General features: G+C 68.2%; 2 protein-coding genes across 2 annotated transcripts; one reads left to right on the top strand and one right to left on the bottom strand.

Moving 5' to 3' along the window:
* Window positions 1-46: 46 nt before the first annotated feature.
* On the top strand, window positions 47-8351 carry PPP1R14A (protein phosphatase 1 regulatory inhibitor subunit 14A). Its single transcript, XM_065421018.1, has 4 exons — window positions 47-253; window positions 5996-6076; window positions 6791-6823; window positions 7962-8351. Exons 1-4 carry the CDS (start codon window positions 47-49, stop codon window positions 8055-8057), a joined length of 417 nt encoding a protein of 138 aa, XP_065277090.1. The 3' UTR covers window positions 8058-8351.
* Window positions 8352-16564: 8213 nt separating this feature from the next.
* LOC135893267 (cdc42 effector protein 2-like) lies at window positions 16565-17284 on the bottom strand. The gene has a single exon (XM_065421069.1). It carries the CDS (start codon window positions 17282-17284, stop codon window positions 16565-16567), a length of 720 nt encoding a protein of 239 aa, XP_065277141.1.
* Window positions 17285-21564: the final 4280 nt, after the last annotated feature.

Genomic DNA, 21564 nt, shown 5'->3' with positions numbered 1-21564 from the left:
CGCGGGCTGAGCGGGGTTGCGGCTCCCGTGGCGGTGCCGGGCATTGATGGCTGCGAACCGGGTGGGCAGGCGGTTGGGACGGGGGTCCCCGGCGCGCTCTCCGGGGAGTCCCCGGGCGGAGCCGGCCCGCAGCCCCGGGATCCAGAAGCGCCAAGCCCGGGTGACGGTGAAGTACGACCGGCGGGAGCTGCAGCGGCGGCTGGACACCGAGAAATGGATCGACGGGCGCCTGGAGGAGCTGTACCGGGGCCGGGTGAGTTGCGCCGGGGCGCACGGGACGGGCGAGCGCGGGGGCTGAGATGAGGGCGCGGCTCCGCCATCCTCAGTCCTGGGACACCCAGACTTTCTTCTCTCCGAGGTCGGGGCAGAATTTGGCACCTGCCTAGCGCTGGGTGAAGCTCACTGGGCAGGGCCGGGCCATGGGACAGCCACTAGCCCCCACTGCCCTCCCAGTGCCGGGAGAGAACCCAGGAGTCCGGGCTTCCAGCCCCCCTGCCCCCCCCCCGCTGTAACCACCAGCCCCCACTGCCCTCCCAGAGCCAGGAGAGAACCCAGGAGTCCGGGCTCCCAGCCCCCTCCCCCCCCGCTGTAACCACCAGCCCCCACTGCCCTCCCAGAGCTGGGAGAGAACCCAGGAGTCCTGTCTCCCAGGCCCCTGCTCTAACCCACCAGCCCCCACTGCCCTCCCAGAGCCCTGGGCCGATCGGGGAGCTCCCCCTGCTGCCGGGGTCCCTCGTTCCCTGAGCCCCAGGCTCGGTGCTGGGGTGACCCTGGGTATGCGGCACCCTCTGCCATGGGGTCTGTTACCAATGTGGGGGAGGGGTCTCTGCTGCGACCCCCCCTGCAGACAGCAGCCTGCGGCTCATGGGGTGCCCAGCTGCTCCCAGGGACGTGGGTGGGGAGCTCTGTGCTGACTCGGTGGCTCTGGCTGGGAGGTTTGAAGGGCTGCATCTGAGCTAAAGGCTAATGGTTGCCCGGCACCTGGGCTACGCCCTTTGCTTTCGGGGGCCATGACGGGGCACAACCTTGCATGGCTGGCTGCTGGGGCCACAGGCTGGACAAGACCCTTTGCCTTGGGCTGGGCCGGTGCCATGATTAGCCAGGACTCCCCAGCTGCCCTGGGTCTGGGGCGTGCGGGAGGAGAACAAGGAACAGAGGAGACCTGGGACTCGGGGCTCCCTCCCTCTCTTGGGGCTCCGCAGAGCGGCTGGCGTCCCCGACTGCCCCGTGGGTCCCTTTGCTGTCCTGGCTGCAGAACTTGGGAAGGGCTGGGGGCGACTTTCCAAAGCAACCAGGGAGTGTGGGGGGCCTTTAAATAGGACTGCCCTAGCCTCAGTGCTGTCCGGAAAGTCGTCAGGGCCCTGCAAGGGGTCTCAAATTGGGGCTCTGCCAGCCCCTGGAGCCATCTCCAGTCTAGGGCCTGGCCTGAGGGTTGGGCCCCTGCACTGGGCTCTCCCGGCTCAGCTGAGCTGGCCGCGCTCTCCACGTCTTCCTGCTCTCCCCCTGAGATCGGCAGTTTGATTCCCCTAAGTGACTCCGGGCAAGACCCAAGTGCCGCCCAGTCAGGCCTGGGCCAGGTGCCGGCGTGTGGGTGTGTGAAATGCGAGTCTCTCCGGCCTGTTTCCCCCGTGACTGACTGAATTCCTAGTGTGGCAGCACACGGGGCACCAGTGCTTGTGCAGAACGCCTGGCCCGGGCTGCCCGCTCTGGGCTGCCCCGACGCTGCAATGGCACTAGCTGGGGGGCTGGTTTGCAGTCCGCACGTGCCTCCCCGCCCCAGCTGACCTGGGCTCCCACCTCTGCCTTCCTCTGGGGCTAGGATTAGCCGATGTCGGCCGAGCTCCGGTCGGGCCCTCGTGGAGAGAGGCTGAAGTTGGCTCTGTCTCTGCTGGGGTCATTCAGCGTGTCGGTCTGCGTGCGCCGGGGCTTCTGCCAAGCGGAGCAGATCTCTGGGGAAGAGCAGCCGCGTCTCGCGCTTCAGAATATCGGGCCTGATTCTCTGCTGTCCTGCACCCAATGTGGACACCAGAACCCGGGCCAAATGCTCCCGCTCGGCTCTGTGCGGGCGGACGTGGCTGCCCAAGGAAGTGCAGAATCGGGGCCAAGCCCCCGAGCCCTGAAATGCACCTTGCTGCTGCTCTTTAATGTCGCCTTCTGTGGCCAAACCCTAAAGCACTTTCGCCCCCGCCCGGCTGGCCAGCCTGGGGAACCCACAGCAGGAAGTGCTGCGAGTCAGGAATCTCCAGCTATAAAAATAGGAGACTTTCTCCTTTGCTTCAACCCTTCCATGAAAGGAGAGAGCGGCTGGCACGGGCGGCCTGGAGAGCTCCAGCTGCGTTTCCCTCCCAGGCGAAGGGAGATCGCCGCTCTCGCCCGGGGCTCTTCTCGCACCGAGGGAGCTGCACGTGCCTGGTGCCGATGAGCCGTGCACTGGCACAGCCTTGTCACGCCGCACCAGAGCAGCGTCTGCCCCACTGCAGCGTAGAACAGGCCTTGGAGAAGGTGGCTGTTAACACGGCTGCCTGGGGTGTGAGGGGGCCAGCAGGCGAGACCAGGCCATTCCCTAGAACTCACCCCTGCTTCGTGCCAGGGCTCTGAGGAAACCAGCCCCCAACATGGGATCCCTAAGGCAGCTCCATGGCGCTGGGGGAACGGCCCTCGGAGCTGTTTGGAAGGGAGTCGAGCGAGGCTCCGCTCCGGATGTGAGCTGTGACAGGGGGGCCGCTCCTGGCTTGCCCTGGCCGGGCGCCCTGCATGCACATGGGGCCTGGTGCTGCCCAGCCTGCGAGGGGCTGGCCCCTGGCGCTCCGGCTGGGTGCCTGCTTGGGGGGAAATGGCTGCAAGCCTGCAGCAGGGGAAAGCCGTGGGGACTCCACGGAGACCCCCGTCAGGTCAGGGGAGCCCGTCCAGCTCTCAAGCTGGCGCGTGGGGCAGGAGCCTGCGGGGCCGGCAGGCAGAGGCGACCCGGCAGCTGGCTCCCCCGCGGATGCCGGGCTGGGCAAGGCCGCAGGTGCTCTGAGCTGGGCTCGCCGCGGCAGGAAGCAGAACTGTGGGTGGCCTGTGGCTGGCAGTATGGCTCAGACTTCCCCAGCCGCCTCCACGTTCACATCCTTTGCTCGGGAGGGGGAAGGGGGGCTGGCCCCCAAAGTGGGAGAGGCGACACGCTCTGCCCACTGGGGATGTGCCCCCCGGTGCCCTGTGGAGTTTGGGGGCGGTCCCCTGCTCTGCGGGGGGCTTGACATGTTCCAGCCGCACCCGTGCCCAGCCCTCTCTGCTCCCGGGGCCCTGGCCTCCTGCTGCAATCGGCTCACGTCCAGGGTCTCCTCTGGGAGTTGTGCGCTTTGCTCTCCCGCTAACCCTGCCCTGGGTGTGGAGCTGGTACCGCGGGGGTCCAATGAGCCCATGGCCCAGCACCTGGCCCAGCTCTCGGGCAGATGCCATAAAACCCAGGGCTGGAGCCGGCCCCACGTATCCCCCGTAAACCCAGGTGCAACGCCCAGCCCCTTCCCTAGAGCCACGGCCCAGTTTTCTCTGACTGCCCATGGCCTCTGCGTAGGCCTGGACCCAGCTTGGAGAGCAGGGTGGGGGCTGCACTGGGGGGTGGAGGGGGTCGTTGTGCCTTGATCCCATTGGCTGTAAGTGTGGGGGGAAATCCTGGTTTAACCCTTCGCATTCCCGGCTCAGGGCCATCCCTCGCCAGCCTCCCTTTCTCCAGGCCAGATGGGGTGGGACTGGGAACAGCTGTTCCATTGTCAGGAATTGTTCCCCTCCCCCTGGGGGCTGATTGCTGGTGGGGGATGGGAGCCTCTTTCCTTCCCTCCTCCAGAAACACAGGACCTGGGCACTGGCTCTGGGGAGGGGGGACCAGCAGGTCCCTGCAGAGCAGCCCCCAAGCCGCGGGCTGGTCAGTCCGAACTGCGTATGGCCCAGAAGGAGCGGAGTGGGGGAGGGGCCTGCAGCCCATCTGGTGACTGGTAGGGCCAGGGGGTGCTGGGCACGGGGTTTACAGCCTGGCAGCGCTGGGCGCCAGCAGGACAATGGGGCTCTGTACCAGGCGTATCCGGAGCAGCCTGGCCCTGGACCCGAGGGAGGGGGAAGCTGCCAGCTGGGGTGGGAGTGGCGGGGGTGTGTGTGCGGAGGAGCAGGCTCTAGCAGGCCCCGAGTTCACCTGGGGTGCAGGGCTGGCCCCTGGGGTGCGTGGCTCCGGCAGGTCTGCAGGGACCCCAGGCCAGGAGAGCACGGGGCTGGGGGGACTCTGCCTCAGCCAGGCTGGGGGGGCGGGGGGGGGCTCTGCCAGAGCTGGGGGAACAAAGGGGGATTAAACCCCCCCCCACCACGGGGCCAAGCCCTCTGCCCTCACCCACTGGGCTGGGCTCGGCACCTGCGGGCGCTGTTGGGTCAGGCCCTGTCCTGTGGCACTGGGCATGAGGACGGACCTGCTGACGTGGGCCCTGGGGCCTGGCCCGGCTCCCTTCGCCAGACCGGGGCCATCTGCTCCTGTATCGGGCTCTGGCAGGAAGCAGCCTGCATGCCCCAGGCTGCTTGCTGGCGTTTCCTGGTGCTGAATGAGCAGATGGGCCAGGAGGGAGGAGATCCCATGTGACAACAGGGCCCTGCCTGGGGTCACATTGTCACGGAGTGTGGGGGAGTCAGGGCCCTGCATCCCCAATTCCTGCGATTTACCGGGACTCTCAGCCAGCCAGTGAAACGGAAGGTTTATTAGACAGGCACACCGTCCAAACGGCGCTCGTAGGTACAACCAGGACCCCTCAATCAGGTCCCCAGGGGGGTAGGGAGCTTATCCCTCAGCTTTGGGGCTCCCTCTGCTTCCCCAGCCAGCTCTAAACCGAAACCCCTCCAGCCGTCTCCTCCAGCCACCGTCCCCGGCTCCTGGGGAAAAGGTGTCACCTGGCCCCAACCCCCCTCCTGGGCTCAGGTTACATGCTCAGGTATCGTCGCCCTGGTATCCCATCACCAATGCCGACACTCTCAATAAAACTCCCGCGCAACATTCCCAGGTCAATCCGCCTCACTCCCTGCTCCGTCACACACATGCAGGGCACCGTGTGGCGTGAATGTGTGTAGGGCACGGCTTCGCCTGCCAGAGGGGCTGGAGCCTGGCGCTCCGGGGCTGGGTGGCGCTGGCTTTAACTGTCTCTGGGGATGTCCAGCGCTTCTGCAGATCTGGGTCTGGAGCCCGAATTCCTGCCACCTGCTCCAACCCACGACCGCTGCTGGGGTCCTGCATCCCGCTCGGGAGCCCACAACTCACGGAGGAGGTGGGTCAATTGGAGGGGGTCTGAGAAGAGAGGCGAGAACCAGCAAAGGGTTTGAACGAGCTCCATGTAGCGTCACACAGAGAAGGTTGGGGGTGACTGGAGCCCAGGCGATCAGCAGCTATGGGCCCCGGGCCACAAATACTTGAAGATCTGACGAGCCACATGAAGCGAGACAGAGTTCGACTCTTAAACATTTGCACCTTATTTCCGATGAGCGAAATCCCCCCCCACACACCTGGAACAATTCACCCGGGATGGGTGGGTGGGGGGAATCTCCATTGCTCCTCAGTTCAGAGCGAGAGGGCCTGGTTTGCAGCCGCTCTGCCCTAGGAGTTACTGGGGGGGCTGGGCTCTGGGCTCTGGCCTGGGCCGTGCAGGGGGTCGGCCGAGATGAGCACAAGGTCCCTTCCGGCCTCGGGAGCTAGGAACCCTCTGGCCCGAGCTGGCAAGGGCGGCTTTGTCGCTGGGAGACCCTGCGGGGAGGGGGGGGAGCCCCAGGGTGAGGCTGGGGCCCCTTGCACATGGCTCTCCTGTGGGGACTAGGCAGGCCTGGCATGGGATCCGCTCCCCAGCACAGAGCAGCCGGGAGGGGATTACAGCAGAAGCCTGGCAGCTCCAGGGAAGTGGGGGGGCCTGTCCAGGCTGCTCAGACCCCAGGCCACCCTGCAAGGCTGCACCCCCCCCCCACCCCGCTCCTGAGCCCCGTCTCATTGCAGGAGGCAGAGATGCCGGATGAAGTGAACATTGATGAACTCCTGGAGCTGGACGCAGACGAGGCGCGGGCCGCGCAGCTGCAGGTATGTGCCCGGGTCTGGCCAGCCCCATCCTCTCTCAGCAACTCGGGGCCCTGGCCTGGGGCCTGTCTGTCCAGGGGGGGCTGGCCCTGTGCTCTGCCCGCAGGACCGTGGGGCATGGCCCAGGCTCTGTCCTGCCACGGAGGTGGTGCGCAGGCGGCGCTGGCCATGGGGAGCGGCTGCTGTCAGAGGCTTGTTCCGTGGCTTCTCTTCCGAGCTGTGTGGGACTTTGACCGGCGGGGCCCCCCGGGGCTGCATGATTCAGGCAGAGAATCAGCCGGCGCTGATGGGGCCAGGGAGAGACTTTCTCCTGGGGGCCGATGGGCCGTGCTTCCGCCACTGGGCCCCGAGCGCAGCTAGGCAGCCTGGCCTCCTGCGGCACCTGCTGTGGGTCAGGCCCCCTATCCCGGATTCGCTCCAGATCACAGGGACAGGGGAAGCTGCTCCACTCAAGTGAGAGGAGGGCTCTGCCCCGGGAGGCCGGCTGGGTGTGCCGGGCTCCCGCCGGAGTCCAGGGGAGGATCGAGCCCCCGGCTGTAGGGCACCTGCCAGCTGGGGGGCAGGTCCTGGGGCGGGCTGTCCCATGGCTGCTGGGGCCGGGGGACCAGGCTGGGGGGCCTGGAGCTGGCAGGTCCCATCGTCCCGTGTGGGCCGGGGCGTGGATCTGCACCGGAGACCCCGGGCACTGCGCTCAGGTCTGTCTGTCTCTGTTTCCAGGGCATCCTGAAGTCATGTCACAACAACACACAGGTGAGTGGCGGTTGCTGAGACCCCAACCGCGTCACTGCTCCGGTCCTGGCAGGGCCCCAGCGCCTGTATCTTCATTCACAGCCCACAGGGGCCCTGCAGCCACCGGCTCTCTCTGCCTCGGGGAGAGCCCACAGCTCCCAGTCCCGCCCCAGCAAAGGGACCCAGGGCTGCTGCCGGCGCTGGGCTGGCCCCTGAATCTACTCCCCGCCCAGCTCCGGCCAAGGGCTTGGTCGCCAGCCAGCCGAAGGGAGCAGGCTGGAGCCCCCTGCCCAGTGCCAGCTCCAGCCGCAGCGTTCCAAGCCCTGACCCCGGGCAGCGATTCCCACGGGACCAGGCTGCTCCGGAGCATCACGGCCCCGCCGCAGCCGCCGATCAGAGCTTTAAAAGGGAAAAACATTCGTCCCTCTGCTTCCTCACCCACCCCCACTTATCTCCGGCTCGGCCAGCTGCCCCATCCCCCAGGCTGGGGGCAAGTTGCTCGCACGAGGCAGCTCTGGCCCCTCTAGCGCCTTGGGTGTGGGGCAGGCAGCTCCAGGGACCAGGGGGTGCAAGGCCCAGGGCTGGTATCCTGCCCTGCCCCCAACCGTCCCTGCACCAAACCCTGTTCAGGGCTCCCCGTTCAGACCCAGCAGTGGCCTGCGGCCCCCTTGCTGCACATCTGGGCCATCTGGCCTTGTGGCTAAGAGCTTGGGGGAGCTGGGCCGTATTCCGGGCTCTGCAGCACCGGGGGGTCAGTGCTGTGTCTGCCACGACCAGGCCCCTCCCCCTGTGGGGCTGCAGCTCTCTTAGGGAATCCCTCCCCCACAGCAGCCTGAGCCCCAGTGCCCTCCGGCACTGACCTCCACGCCTGGTACCCAGATGCCCCGGTGATGGGCACACTGGGGCTCCCGGGAGCTGGCATCCCAGGGTTTCCCGGGCAGCGAGGGGGGGGTGGCGTGAGAGCTGCTGGCTGGGGGCAGGGCTGTGTCAGCTCCTCCAGATGTTGGACACAGCTGGGAAGCCTCGGGCAGGAGCGATGATGTGGGAACAGCTGGAGCGAGCGTCTCTGCTCTGGTGGGCACCCGCCCTTCCCCCAGGGGGCTAACGGGGAAGGATGCTCGGCGCTCGCTCGGCAGCTTCCAGCCTCTGTCTCCCACAGGCCTTCGTGCAGGAGCTACTCCTCAAGCTGCGGGGGCTCCAGAAGCAGCAGGTCCTGCAGCGGCGGCCCAGCCCGGAGCTCCAGGAGCGACCGTGACCCCTGCCCAGGGAGAGGTCCCCTGCGGCCCTTGGCGGCGGCAGCTTCCTCCGGACGAGTGGGACCAGCGAGACCCTGCAAATCCAGCCTGGGGCCGGGGGTTGCTCAGCGGAGCCTCCTGACGCGACAGCTTGTTCCCCTGCCCCTGGGGATGGCACAGGCCTGGCCCCCCAGCAGCCCCCTGGACAGTATCCCCCTGCCCCAGCCTGTGACTGGCCTGTGTGAATCTCTGGCCAGCCGAGGGGTTGGGGCTCAGCGGGTGCCTTTCGGTCTGTAATAAAGCCTTGCTTTGGAGCGCTGGCCTCGGTCTGGTCCCTGCCGGGGGCGCCGGGCTCTGCTGGCCCTGGCTAGACACACAGCCAGGCCCGGGGCTGGGCTGACCTGGCCGGGACTCGGCCCCGGGCCTGGGGCACGCTCAGCTGCAAGCGGGATCCCCCAGCCGGCAGGTCTGGGCTGCAGTGGGGGCAGTTTGGGGGGCAGAGCCCCACCCCTCTGACTCGGGGGCAGGGTGGGGAACCCCTCTTGCTGCAATATGGCACCTTGTCTCTGCATCCCAGGGCGGGACGCTGGCCCTGTTCTCCTCGCCCTGCCCTGGGTGGGCTGCTCCCCACCGGGCTGTGCCCATGGCGCTGGGCTGGGGCAGGAGGAAATCCCTCTTCCGGGGGACGGGGCAGCTGCTGCAGCTCCCTGCACTGGGCAGCGCCCGCTGGTGGTGGGCAGAGCGGCTCTCTGGCCTGGGTCTCAGGCTCGTGCCGCGGCGTGGAGGCGGCTGGGTCGTGCACTGGTACCGGGGTCACTGTGCAGGAACCTGCTGCTGTGCCTCGCCCCGCCAGCCGCTTCCTCCTCTTCGCTCGGCACCCAGCCCCGGTGCCCTCTGGGGTTCAGCTGGGCCGGTGAGCGCTGGGTCAGGCCAGCCCCGCTCGGCTCCATATTTGGCCATGTGCTGGGCATTCCCTGTGGTCCTATCCATCCTGCAGACGGCTTGCTGGGGGAGAGCGCTGGGCTCGTGCCAGCCCTTCCTGGGCGGGGCCGGAGCCAAGCTCCGGCAGGGACAGTCCGTAGGAGAGGGCCCGTGCAGGGCCCCCTGACAGAGGCAGGGGCATAGCTGAGCCGTTTGCCTCCCTCTCGGCTTCCTGCAGCCGCCATGCTGCGCACTTGGCGCAACGGGACGCTCCCCCTTCTGCCTCCCGTGCGGGACTTGGAATGTGGCCCTGCCTGGAACCCAGGGCCAGCTGGAAAAGTTGGGCCGTCCCCTGGGAGCCCCCCGGGTGCAATTCACTCGGGCGGGTGGGCCTGGCCCCCAGAGCCACTGGCTAAGGTAGGACTCCAGCCCCAAGGTCACAGCCGGAGCCTGGCTCCGTCACGGAGATGGTGCCGCCTCTGGGCCGTAACGTGGCAGCTGGTCGAGCAGCTGCACAGTGACGAAGCAGGGCCAGCAGTGAAGGCGAATGCTGGGGGGCAGCGGGGGGGTGCCTGAGTGGAACGGACGCTGTCGTTGCCCTGATGCGCCCCCTGCCCTGCGGGTGAAAGCAGCCGGGGGAGCGGGTCCTGCCGTGCGCTGCTCGGGGTCCCTGCTTCGTCCTGAGCAGCTCGGGCTGGGGGCGTGCGGGGCTGGGGCTCAGGCAGTCGTCCTCCATCCGGTGTTTATACCTCCCTGTAAACACTGGCAGCAAATAGCTCTTGTGGGGCCGCTGGCTCTGGACCGTCCGACCCGTCTCGGCGCTTTCCTGGCAGCTGAGCATGAGCCAGGCCCTGCTGGGTGCAGGCAGGGGGTGGGGGGTGTCCTGCTCTCTGGGGTCCTATCAGGCAGCCGAGGGGGGGGGGGGAAGCCCCGTGCTCGAGCAGGGTCACCTAGTGCCGGAAACCCACCCGGGGGCTTGTCTTTGGGGTTGGGGGGGGGGCGTTAGCCCTGTGGGCCCAGGCCCTCAGCTGGCACAAATCAGCCATTTACAGGGACTCCCGGTGTTGGGAGCTTCTGGGCAGGACTCGTCCTTCCCCTGCTCTCGCCGCCTTGGTAGAAGGCAGCTGCGGGGTCTGTCTACAGGGAGACAAAGTCCTGGTGCCCGCGGTCCTTGCAGCTGGGAGTGGGGCTGGGGGATGTGTGTGAGGGGGTTCTGGCCCGACGGGGCCCTGATCTCGGCCAGGGTCCGGGCGGCGCCCGGCCCGACGGGGCCCTGATCTCGGCCGGGGTCCGGGCGGCGCCCGGCCCGACGGGGCCCTGATCTCGGCCGGGGTCCGGGCGGCGCCCGGCCCGACGGGGCCCTGATCTCGGCCGGGGTCCGGGCGGCGCCCGGCGCGACGGGGCCCTGATCTCGGCCGGGGTCCGGGCGGCGTCTGGCGCAACGGGGCCCTGATCTCGGCCGGGGTCTGGGCGGCGCCTGGCCCGACGGGGCTCTGATCTTGGCCGTGACCGGTAGGTGCTACTGTCCCACACAGGATAATAAGCTCCCTGGTGTAGTCTGACCCCCGGCCGTGCTGAGTGCTAGGGTCTGTGTAGATGGAAAGAGGCTCAGTCCGTATCCTGGCAGCAGTTGGGCTGAGAACCCCCCGTCCCGCAGGGGGAAGGAGCCCTCTTCTGCCAAGCAATCCTGTCTAGCTGCAGGCTGGAGACAGCTGCAGCAGGAATCCCAAATCCCCAGAGCGTCTAAACCCACATCTGTAAGCCCCAGGGCACCAGCCTGCAGCCAGGTCTGGGTCAGCACGGGGCCAGGGGAGGCACCCATCTGTCATGTCTGCTGTGAGGGGGTGGGGAGGGGGAATGTAGATCAGAACTGGGGTACTGCTTCCCCTTCACCCCCTGGAAACTGCTAATAGAGGAAGGGGGCTGAAAGAAATGACTTAAAATAATAAAGTGTCACTGGGAAATAGAGTCTGGTATGGGCAGGGGAACCACTAGACCCCACTCCCCTCCCCAAGCCAGGGAGAGAACCCAGGAGTCCTGGCTCCCAGCCCCTCCTGCTCTAACCACCAGCCCCCACTCCCCTCCCAGAGCTGGGATAGAACCCAGGCATCCTGGCTCCCAGCCCCCCCGCTCTAACCCCAAGGCCCAGTGAAGGGGGGACAGTGGGGGGGCTTGTTCTCCTGGGCCTGAGCCCTCCGTCATTGTTATGTTCTGGGGTCTGCCCCAGCCGCCCGGCGTGACCCTGGCGAGTCCCAGCGTCCCCGCTGTGCTGTGGGGAGAGGGTGCTGGGTCCTGTCCCCAAGGCGGTTCCCACGCCCGGCATCCCCACGCAGCATTGGGCAAGCCGCTGTCCGGGAGCCCGGCAGCCAGTCGAGGGGGCACCTGCCCCCTGGCAGCCAGGCCGGGTCTCTGCCAAGCCCCAGGAGTTTGTACGGGGGGGACGGGTCTGTGGGTGCGGATGGAGCAGGCAGGAATGGGCCATTCTGGAGCTGTGGGTCCCAGCGGGTTTGTTAAATCGTCCCAGGGTTAAACAGCGGCCTGGGTGACCCTCGCCCCATCGGCCACAGGGCCAACACGAGGGAGACCGAGCAGAAAGTCCCACTTCAGCCCAAAGCATGCATTGGTTAGAGCAGGGGACTGGGAGCCAGGACTCCTGGGGTCTCTCCCAGTTCTGGGCGGGGAGTGGGGCCTAGTGGCTTGGACTGGGGGGCAGGTAGTGGCAGAGGCAGGGCTGCTGTTACTCTCTGTAAGGGGCAAGAAGGCAAGTCTGGCGCTGTTTGTGTACCTCCTGGGGAGCCCCCTCCCCACACAGTTGCTGGGAAGCAGACAGCAGCTTCCTCGACTGGGTCAGAGCCAGCGCCAAAGCACCAGGGGGGCTGGGTTGCTGAGGGAGAACCCCAGCCCCACACTGCTCTGCTCAGAATAACAGCCCCGGGTCTGCAGCAAACGGGGGAGACCCTACAAAAACAGCCCCGGGTCTGCAGCCCAGACAAATGGGAGCCCATATATTGTTCCACTCACCCCCAGAGCCCCCCTTGGCACAGCAGCGTCCTCACCTCCAGCACCCCCCCCGCCAGCCGGTCTCTGTTCACACGTCCCGCGGCCCAGCCGGGTCAGGGGCAGCCCCAGGAGAACAAACGTCCAACTGACAGATCCAGCAAGGCCCCCCCAGCCGACGCCGATGGTCCCTGTTTGTCACCCCACCCCTGGGGGCTGCAGGGCTCCCGCTTTGCTCCCCGGTGGGGTACAGCTCCCCAGGGCCCTGCCTGCCAGCCGGCTGCCCCACGGCCTCCCTGCTGCTCACAGGCTGCCCCACGGCCTCCCCGGCGGCCTGGCCTACAGCCTGCAGCTCCTTCCTCAGGCCCTTCCTTCGCCCCTTCCCCTCGTTCGCCTCCCTCCCGACGGAACCTGCCGCAGCTGGGCTCGTTACTGCTAATTACTGCTCAGCGCGGGATCAGCTGGGGGCCAGCTGCCCCCTCACAGGCCAGGCTGAGCCCCACTCCCTGAAAAGGGTCACCAGCCTGGAACAGGCCCCACAACAACAGCCCCGTGTGCGCAGCCCGGGGGGACAGGAGACCCTACAATAACAGCCCCGTGTGCGCAGCCCGGGGGGACAGGAGACCCTACAATAACAGCCCCATGTGCGCAGCCCGGGGGGGGCTCACGGGAGACCCTACAATAACAGCCCCGTGTGCGCAGCCCGGGGGGGGGGGAACGGGAGACCCTACAATAACAGCCCCGTGTGCGCAGCCCGGGGGGTGGGGGCACAGGAGACCCTACAATAACAGCCCCGTGTGTGCAGCCAGGGGGCACGGGAGACCCTACAATAACACCCCCGTGTGCGCAGCCCGGGGGGGGGGGGGGGGGGGGGCTCACGGGAGACCCTACAATAACAGCCCCATGTGTGCAGCCTGGGGGGGGGGGGAAATGGGAGACCCTACAATAACAGCCCCGTGTGCGCAGCCCGGGAGGGTGGGGGCACAGGAGACCCTACAATAACAGCCCCGTGTGCGCAGGCGGGGGGGGGGCACGGGAGACCCTACAATAACAGCCCCGTGTGCGCAGCCCGGGGGGCACGGGAGGCCCTACGATAACAGCCCAGGCTCTTTGGGGGGTGTCAGCCCCGCAGCGCATGGCCTGTGGCTGTGGTGAGCTGCGCACGGCTCTCATGCCATCACCGTGCACGAGGGCACGTCTGGGTGCGTCAGAGCCTGGGACGCTGGAGCGGCCAGACTCATTCACATGGTCACAAGGAGGTGGCCCCCACCCAGCGAATGCAGCGCACAGAATGGGCCGGATTGTGCGCTGGGCTGCGAGGAATGCCAGGCCGGGTGCCCTGTCACACCCGCTGCATGCCAGGGCCCTGGTCATCCAGGGCAAACAGCCACCTACAGTGACACTCACCGTCCTCTCTGGAACAGAGTGGGTCAAATTCCCAGGGGTGGGGCCAGGAGCCATGACTCCTGGGTTCTCCCCAGCTCTGGGAGGGGAGTGGGGGCTGGTGGGTTAGAGCAGGGGCGGGCTGGGAGCCAGGACTCCTGGGTTCTCTCCCTGGCTCTGGGAGGGAAGTGGGGGCTGATGGTTAGAGCGGGGGCGAGGTGGGAGCCAGGACTCCTGGGTTCTCTCCCAGCTCTGGGAGGGTAGTGGGATCTAGTGGTTAGAGCAGGGGGCTGGGAGCCAGGACTCCTGGGTTCTCTCCCAGCTCTGGGAGGGTAGTGGGATCTAGTGGTTAGAGCAGGGGGCTGGGAGCCAGGACTCCTGGGTTCTCCCCAGCTCTGGGAGGGGAGTGGGGGCTGGTGGGTTAGAGCAGGGGCGGGCTGGGAGCCAGGACTCCTGGGTTCTCTCCCCAGCTCTGGGAGGGGAGTGGGGGCTGATGGTTAGAGCGGGGGCGAGGTGGGAGCCAGGACTCCTGGGTTCTCTCCCAGCTCTGGGAGGGTAGTGGGATCTAGTAGTTAGAGCAGGGGGGGCTGGGAGCCAGGACTCCTGGGTTCTCTCCCAGCTCTGGGAGGGTAGTGGGATCTAGTGGTTAGAGCAGGGGGCTGGGAGCCAGGACTCCTGGGTTCTCTCCCAGCTCTGGGAGGGTAGTGGGATCTAGTGGTTAGAGCAGGGGGCTGGGAGCCAGGACTCCTGGGTTCTCTCCCCGGCTCTGGGAGGGGAGTGGGGTCTAGTGGTGAGAGCAGGGGCTGGGAGCCAGGACTCCTGGGTTCTCTCCCAGCTCTGGGAGGGGAGTGGGATCTAGTGGTTAGAGCAGGGGGGGCTGGGAGCCAGGACTCCTGGGTTCTGTTCTCCGCTGTAGAAGAATCAGTGTCGGTGACCCTGGTGTGTCTTTGGGGCTAGCCCAGGCCTGGGAGTTTGGTGCCACATGTGGCTCGTGGGGCCTGATGCCCTGTCCCCAGGCCCCCCTGCTGGCATCTCCCCGGGCGCCAAGCCCTGCCTCTCGGGCTCAGCAGTGTCATTAGGCTGCGTGACCACCCAGGAGCTGTGACGGGGACCCAGGCCTGGTCCTGAGACTCAACCCTCGGCAGATCAGGTCGGGTGCGCTCCGCGGAGCGGACAGGCAGGGTGGCCCAGTGGTTAGGGCTCTGCCCCGGGACTCTGGAGACCTGGGCCAAGTCCCGGTTCCGTGGAGCTGCGTGGCTCTGCCTCACACGGCGCTGTGAGGGCAAAGCGATGGGGGCCCAGCGACGAACCGAAGAGCAGGACAGAGCCCCGGGAAACCGACCCTTCCGGCGAGGGGGGGGCTGTTTCGAGCCCCGCTCAGGCTGAGGGACTCTCCCCTTCCCAGGCACCTCTGGGGGGGGCTCTGGCCTGTTTTGCTGCTGAGGAGGCAGAGCCGTGGGGCTGGGGCACACCCGGGGCAGAGCCCACGCCGGCGGTTGCCCTGCGTCCCACCCGTTCGGGCGCAGCCGGTCGGGAGCCCGGGTCACTCGCTGGCCGTGCGGCACCCATGGGGGCCGGGCTCCATCACAGGACGCAGGTGCCGGGGACGAAACACTTTTATTGCTGACACACGACTCCAGGTGGCAGGAGAGCGAGGGGTTCAGAGGCCACGGTGATGGGCGCAGGGGGATGCACTGCAGGGGGCTCACGAGGGGAGGACGGGAGCCGTTCTCCAAGGGGCAGGAGCTGCTGAAGGGCCAGAACTAGACGCAAGCCAGACGATCCCATGTGAAGCCACGTGCCAGCAGGCTGAGGCCTGCAGGGAGCACCAGGTCTGTGGTGAGAGGGGCGGGCGTCACCAGCTGGGATTTGCCAAGGATGCTGCAGGGGCCCAGGGCAGAACCTGGGGGGCCCGGCTGTGGGGCAGCCCCCTCCCAAGGGGGCAGGAAGGTTTGGTGCCAGATCCCCAGGTGTGCTACCCCGGACCGCTCCGTCCTTCAGCCTGGCCACCCCGGAGGGGCCGCAGCCTCTGCTGGCTGAGATGCGGGAGCGGCTGGGTGCTGGCAGCAAACAAGCCCAAGAACGGTATGAGTGAGGGTGTGTAGGGGCAGGGCCGACAAGAGGGGGGGAAGCCGGTACAAATTACCAGGGCCTGGCGGTCCGGAAGGGGGCCCGGCTTCCCCCCCTCTTGTTGCCTTACCGGGGCCCGGCTTCCCCCCCCTCTCATCGGCCCTGTTTAGCCAGTCTGCCCTTGCTGGGGGGCCTGAAATTTTTTTTTCACCGGGGCCCGAACCCGCTCTCAGCGGCCCTGTGTAGGGGGGGGTGTGGGTTTGTGTGTAGGAGTGTGAGAGTATGGGTGTGGGGGGGCAGGGAGTGTACGAGTGTGTGTGTGCGCACGTGTGCGTTCTCCCCAGTCCCCTTCCCGGCCACCAAACCTCCCCGTCCTTTCCCACCTCACCCCCTGGCACTCCCCAGTCCTTGTGCGCAGGGACGTGGGGGAGGGCGCTGGACAGGGGCAGCCCCTCCCTGCGGGAGTGGGGTCAGATGTAAGGATGCTGCCGCAGTGACTGGGGGGGCGGGACGGACATGCCCAGATCTTCCCGCTTTGGAGAATCACACGGGGTCTCCCTGGCCCTAGAGCGTACGGGAGCCCCCCACCAGGGTCAGCGGCCAGCCAAGGCCCATGGCAGGAGGCAGGGACATGCGGGGGAGGGGTCTGCGGTTACGCTGGGGGGTGGGGTGTTAGTGTTTAAATATGGGCTTTGTGCCCAGTGGGGCAGGATCCCGCAGCCCCGAGCTGGGGCCCAGGCCAGGGCTGGATCCGGGCCGGCGCAGCAGCAAAGCGCCAGGAGCGTCCCCGCCGGTGCAGCCCGTTCCACGGGGCCCGCGAGTCTCCACAGCTCAGCGCACAGCTCAGCCCATATCCTCGCCGGCCCCGAGCCCAGCCCGCCCGGGGGCAGAGCCGGGCAGGGAGCGCTGAAGGCCTGAAACTTCCTGAAGTCGAGCTGCTGTAGCTGGACAGGCAGAGCTGGAGAGAGTGTCCATGCACCGTGTTCTCCTCAGCTAGGTGATGCCCGAGGCCAGTTCCTGAGCCGCACTGGGTCAGGGGCTAAGCCGTGCCCCAGTCCCAGCAGGCTCCCCACAGAGCCCAGACGGCCAGAGCCGCGGTGCCCCTCGTGGGCCCAGGGCGGGAACGTGGGGCGGTGGGCGGCACAGAGGTCAGGCTCTACAGGGCCTTGGCGCTGGGCAGCTTGTACTCCTCCATGATCCGCAACACGTCGTCCAGGATGGAGGGGCCCAGGTCCAGGTCCAGCCCCAGCAGGGACTCGGAGCGCGGGACAGAGGCCCCGGGAGAGTACGGGGGCTCCTGGGTGTCCGTGCCGGCCCGGGCGCCGTAGCCCAGCCCCCAGGGGCCCGGGAAGGAGCCCTCAGAGGAGGCGGCGGAGAAGGAGACGGAGGAGGGCAGCTGGTCGTAGTGGGAGATGGAGGAGAAGGCCAGGCCCTGGCCGCTGTGGAAACAGCCCTCGCCGCAGCTCACGGACATGGAGCGCTGGCTGCTGGGCAGCTCCTCCAGGTGCAGCCGGGGCGGCTTGGGGGGCGCCTGCTCCGGGCTGGGCGCCCCGCTGAAGACGGGCAGGGAGATGGCGCTCTTGAGCAGGCTGCGGTAGCCGCTGGCGGCGGGGCCCCAGGCCGGCTCATGGCCCACGGCCTGGGCGCTCTGCGAGGCCAGGCGGCGGCCCAGGCTGGGCAGCAGGTCGTACTTGCCCTGCAGGAAGGAGAGTTCCCCGAACATGTCGCCCTCGCCCTCCGGCCCGATGTGGGCGCTGTGCCGGAAGTCCCCCAGCGGCGGGCTGATCATGTCGCTCGACAGCACGTCCCGCAGCCGCAGCTTCCGGCCCCGCTTCGGCGTCGAGGTCTTCAGGTAGATGGGGGTCTTGGCTGGCATGGTGGGGCCCCTGCTCCCTTAGGGGCTCTGAGGCCTGGCAGGCGCTCCCGGAGACCAGTCCCCCTGGCCCGGCGGGTGCTCCCTGGTGCCCGGCTGGGAGCTAAGTCGCCCGCAGGGCCGGCCCGGGACGTCCCCTTCCTCTGGGGTTTAGCAAACAGCCACTGCCTCCCTGCAGCCGTGGGCAGGCACCCCCGGTCGGCACGGCAACTCAGAATCCCGGTGTCGGGGTGACCGGCCGCGCTCTCCGCCCCCTCAGCCGGCCGCGGGGGGCAGCATCTCCACCTGTAACAGCCAGAGCAGGGAGCGTCACCGGGGGGGCCACAGCGCTGTCCTAGGGTGACCAGATGTCCTGTTTTTAAAGAGACAGTCCTGTTTTTTGGGACTTTTTCTTATATAGGCGCCTATTACCCGCCACCCCCGTCCCGTTTTTTCACAGTTGCTGTCTGGTCACCCTACACTGTCCACACACCCCCTGGGGTCTGGGGCACCCAGCCTGGGGGTGGGGTGCTTGCGAACCGCACGGCAGGGAGTGCAGGGCGGGGGCTGAGGCTGGATTCCCCCAGGGACGGGCAACATCAGGTCTCGGCTCTGGGACTTGCAGAGCCGAGACCTGACGTTGTGGGGGTCTCAGGGACAGGACTATGGCGCAACCCCAGCCCCAACGAGAACTTCCTGTGCCCTCGGTGGGAGGGGTTAGCAGCAGCTTCGCTGTGCAAACACCCACACACACCGCAATGATGTACACACAACACCCACGTGTGCGCATGCACACACACGACAGTGACGTGTACACAACCACGCATGTGGACACGTGCACACACACACAAGTGCACACACAAGTGCACACATGCATATGCACACCCAGGCCTAACCACCACGGGCCTGCACCCAGACAGGTACACCACACATACGTGACAGCCACATGCATACGCACACAAAGCTCCCGGCACCATGCGTACCCTCCCCCCCATCCCACCAGCAGCTCCCTGCCCTGCCTGGGAACATGCAGCACTGGCCACGGGGGGTCAGGCCCTGTTCCAGTTCTGCGGCGCGGCACGAGGCTCCGGCTGGCATCGCCAAGGGGCCAGGAGCGACCAGGAAACGCTGGGCAGTGGGGCTGCCGGGAGAGCTGGGCTCTGCTCAGGGCTCTGACCACCCCCAGCGCCTGCTTCTGGACCCAAGTCCGGTCTCTGAAGGGAGCTCCCAGCCCCGGGCAGAGGCGGATGGTGAACCCCAGGCCAGGAGGACAGAGCCATGTTCTGGGGGCTGTAAGCGGGGGGAGCTTTGCTCAGCCCAAGGCTACTGTTCGGCCCATGGCAGGGCAACTGGAGCCCCCCCAGCCCAGGAACCCCAATGTCAGGGCACTGGGCAGCCAGCAGGATCCTTCCCACGGGCACCTGGACCAATCCACGGGCATCACTTCAACCCGGGCCCCACAGGGCTCCCTGGGGCAGCTTTCCAAGAGCCTTCAACTGGGGTGTGTATGTGTGAGTGCACACGTGTGTGCACGTGAGTGTGTGCGTGTGAGTGTGCCTGTGTGTGTGTGAGTGCGTGTGCACGTGTGTGTTCATGCATGTGAGTGTGCCTGTGTCTGTGTGAGTGCGTGTGCACATGTGCGAGTGTGCACACACATCTCCCCGGGGGCCTGGCCGCCCTGCTGCCGGGCTCCTTCCATCCTCTCACTCCCTAGTTTTGTTACCATAAATGGACGCGCTGCCTCCACTTCCTGCCAGGAATGGACCCAGCGGGACAGATTAATGGGGAGGAAACGGCCCTGCCCCCCCCCCCAATCTCTGCGCTGACCTCGGGGGACAGCAGGGCAGCCACGGGGCACCAGCTCTTCCTCTCACTCCTGCCTAAACACAGGGGCTTGAGGCGGAGCTCAGGGCTGGTGCCTGGGACTGGCCCAGCCCGCTCCCTCCCAGCCTTTGTGCAGTAGGGCTGGGGACGGCACAGCGAGGGCTAGTGGTTAGAGCGGGGGGGGGGGGGGACACTGGGAGCCAGGACTCCTGGGTTCTCTCCCCGGCTCTGGGAGAGGAGTGGGGGCTGGTGGTTAGAGCGGGGGGGCTGAGAGCCAGGACTCCTGGGTTCTCTCCCCGGCTCTGGGAGGGGAGTGGGGTCTGGTGGTTAGAGCGGGGGGGCTGAGAGCCAGGACTCCTGGGTTCTCTCCCCGGCTCTGGGAGGGGAGTGGGGGCTAGTGGTTAGAGCGGGGGGGCTGGGAGCCAGGACTCCTGGGCTTTCTCCCCGGCTCTGGGAGAGGAGTGGGGGCTGGTGGTTAGAGCGGGGGGGCTGAGAGCCAGGACTCCTGGGTTCTCTCCCCGGCTCTGGGAGAGGAGTGGGGGCTAGCGGTTAGAGCGGGGGGGCTGAGAGCCAGGACTCCTGGGTTCTCTCCCCGGCTCTGGGAGGGCAGTGGGGGCTAGCGGTTAGAGCGGGGGGGGGGGGGGACTGGGAGCCAGGACTCCTGGGTTCTCTCCCCGGCTCTGGGAGGGCAGTGGGGGCTAGCGGTTAGAGCGGGGGGGCTGGGAGCCAGGACTCCTGGGTTCTCTCCCAGGCTCTGGGAGGGCAGTGGGGGCTAGCGGTTAGACTCACTGACTGTGCCATCTAACGGGCGGTGACTGAGCGGCAGGAAACACCCCTGTGCAGACAGCACACTGACTCGTCGAGCTGCAACAGGCACCAGCAGGGCAGCGGATTCATTCAGCGACACGTCCTGCCCAGGGCTGCCCTCGCCCGTCCCCAGGTCAAATCGAGGCCAGACCTGGACCCCGGGGGTGGGGCTGATGGTGGGCAGATGGGACCAGATTCACCAGGGGGCCCTTCCCTGAAGCCGACGACTCTGAGACCTACTGGACCTGCCTGGTGCAAGACCTGCGTCCACGCAGCCCAGCGTCAGCCTGCAGCAGGGGCCCGGAGCAGCCCCTTGGCTTTCCAAGGGCCAGAGATCCCTGCGCACAAGAACCAGTCAGTATCCGGCCTCCAACCGCAGCCAGTCCCAGCTGCTCCAAAGGCAAGTGCCAGGAACCCGGCCATGGGCAGCCACAGGACAGCAAAGCGCTGCCTGGTGAGAGCTGCGTTCCCTGAGCCATGGCCTGTTATGCTCCAGCCCATGTCACCTGGACCATCACCCCAGCAAAGCCCCAGGGCCCCGTCGGGCCGGGCGCCGCCCAGACCCCGGCCGAGATCGGGGCCCCGTCGCGCCGGGCACCGCCCAGACCCCAGCCAAGATCGGGGCCCCGTCGCGCCGGGCGCCGCCCAGACCCCGACCGAGATCAGGGCCCCGTCGGGCCGGGCGCCGCCCAGACCCCAGCCAAGATCAGGGCCCCGTCGCGCCGGGCGCCGCCCAGACCCCGGCCAAGATCAGGGCCCCGTCGCGCCGGGCGCTGCCCAAACCCCAGCTGAGATCGGGGCCCCGTCGGGCCGGGTACCGCCCAGACCCCAGCCAAGATCGGGGCCCCGTCGCGCCGGGCGCCGCCCAGACCCCGACCGAGATCAGGGCCCCGTCGGGCCGGGCGCCGCCCAGACCCCGACCGAGATCAGGGCCCCGTCGGGCCGGGCGCCGCCCAGACCCCGGCCGAGATCGGGGCCCCGTCGCGCCGGGCGCTGCCCAAACCCCAGCTGAGATCGGGGCCCCGTCGGGCCGGGTACCGCCCAGACCCCGGCCGAGATCAGGGCCCCGTCGCGCCGGGCGCCGCCCAGACCCCGGCCGAGATCAGGGCCCCGTCGCGCCGGGCGCCGCCCAGACCCTGGCCGAGATCAGGGCCCCGTCGCGCCGGGCGCCGCCCAGACCCTGGCCGAGATCAGGGCCCCGTCGCGCCGGGCGCCGCCCAGACCCTGGCCGAGATCAGGGCCCCGTCGCGCCGGGCGCCGCCCAGACCCCAGCCGAGATCAGGGCCCCGTCGCGCCGGGCGCCGCCCAGACCCTGGCCGAGATCGGGGCCCCGTCGGGTCAGGCGCCGCCCAGACCCTGGCCGAGATCAGGGCCCCGTCGCGCCGGGCGCCGCCCAGACCCTGGCCGAGATCAGGGCCCCGTCGCGCCGGGCGCCGCCCAGACCCCAGCCGAGATCAGGGCCCCGTCGCGCCGGGCGCCGCCCAGACCCTGGCCGAGATCGGGGCCCCGTCGGGTCAGGCGCCGCCCAGACCCTGGCCGACATCAGGGCCCCGTCTCGCCGGGCGCCGCCCAGACCCTGGCCGAGATTGGGGCCCCGTCGCGCCGGGCGCCGCCCAGACCCCGGCCGAGATTGGGGCCCTGTCGCGCCGGGCGCCGCCCAGACCCCAGCTGAG

The sequence above is a fragment of the Emys orbicularis genome, chromosome 21, assembly GCF_028017835.1.
Source record: "Emys orbicularis isolate rEmyOrb1 chromosome 21, rEmyOrb1.hap1, whole genome shotgun sequence".
In the NCBI taxonomy this organism is placed as follows: Eukaryota; Metazoa; Chordata; order Testudines; family Emydidae; genus Emys; species Emys orbicularis.
The sequence above is the reverse complement of the archived record's forward strand: the minus strand, read 5'-3'. Positions and strand labels throughout refer to the sequence as shown.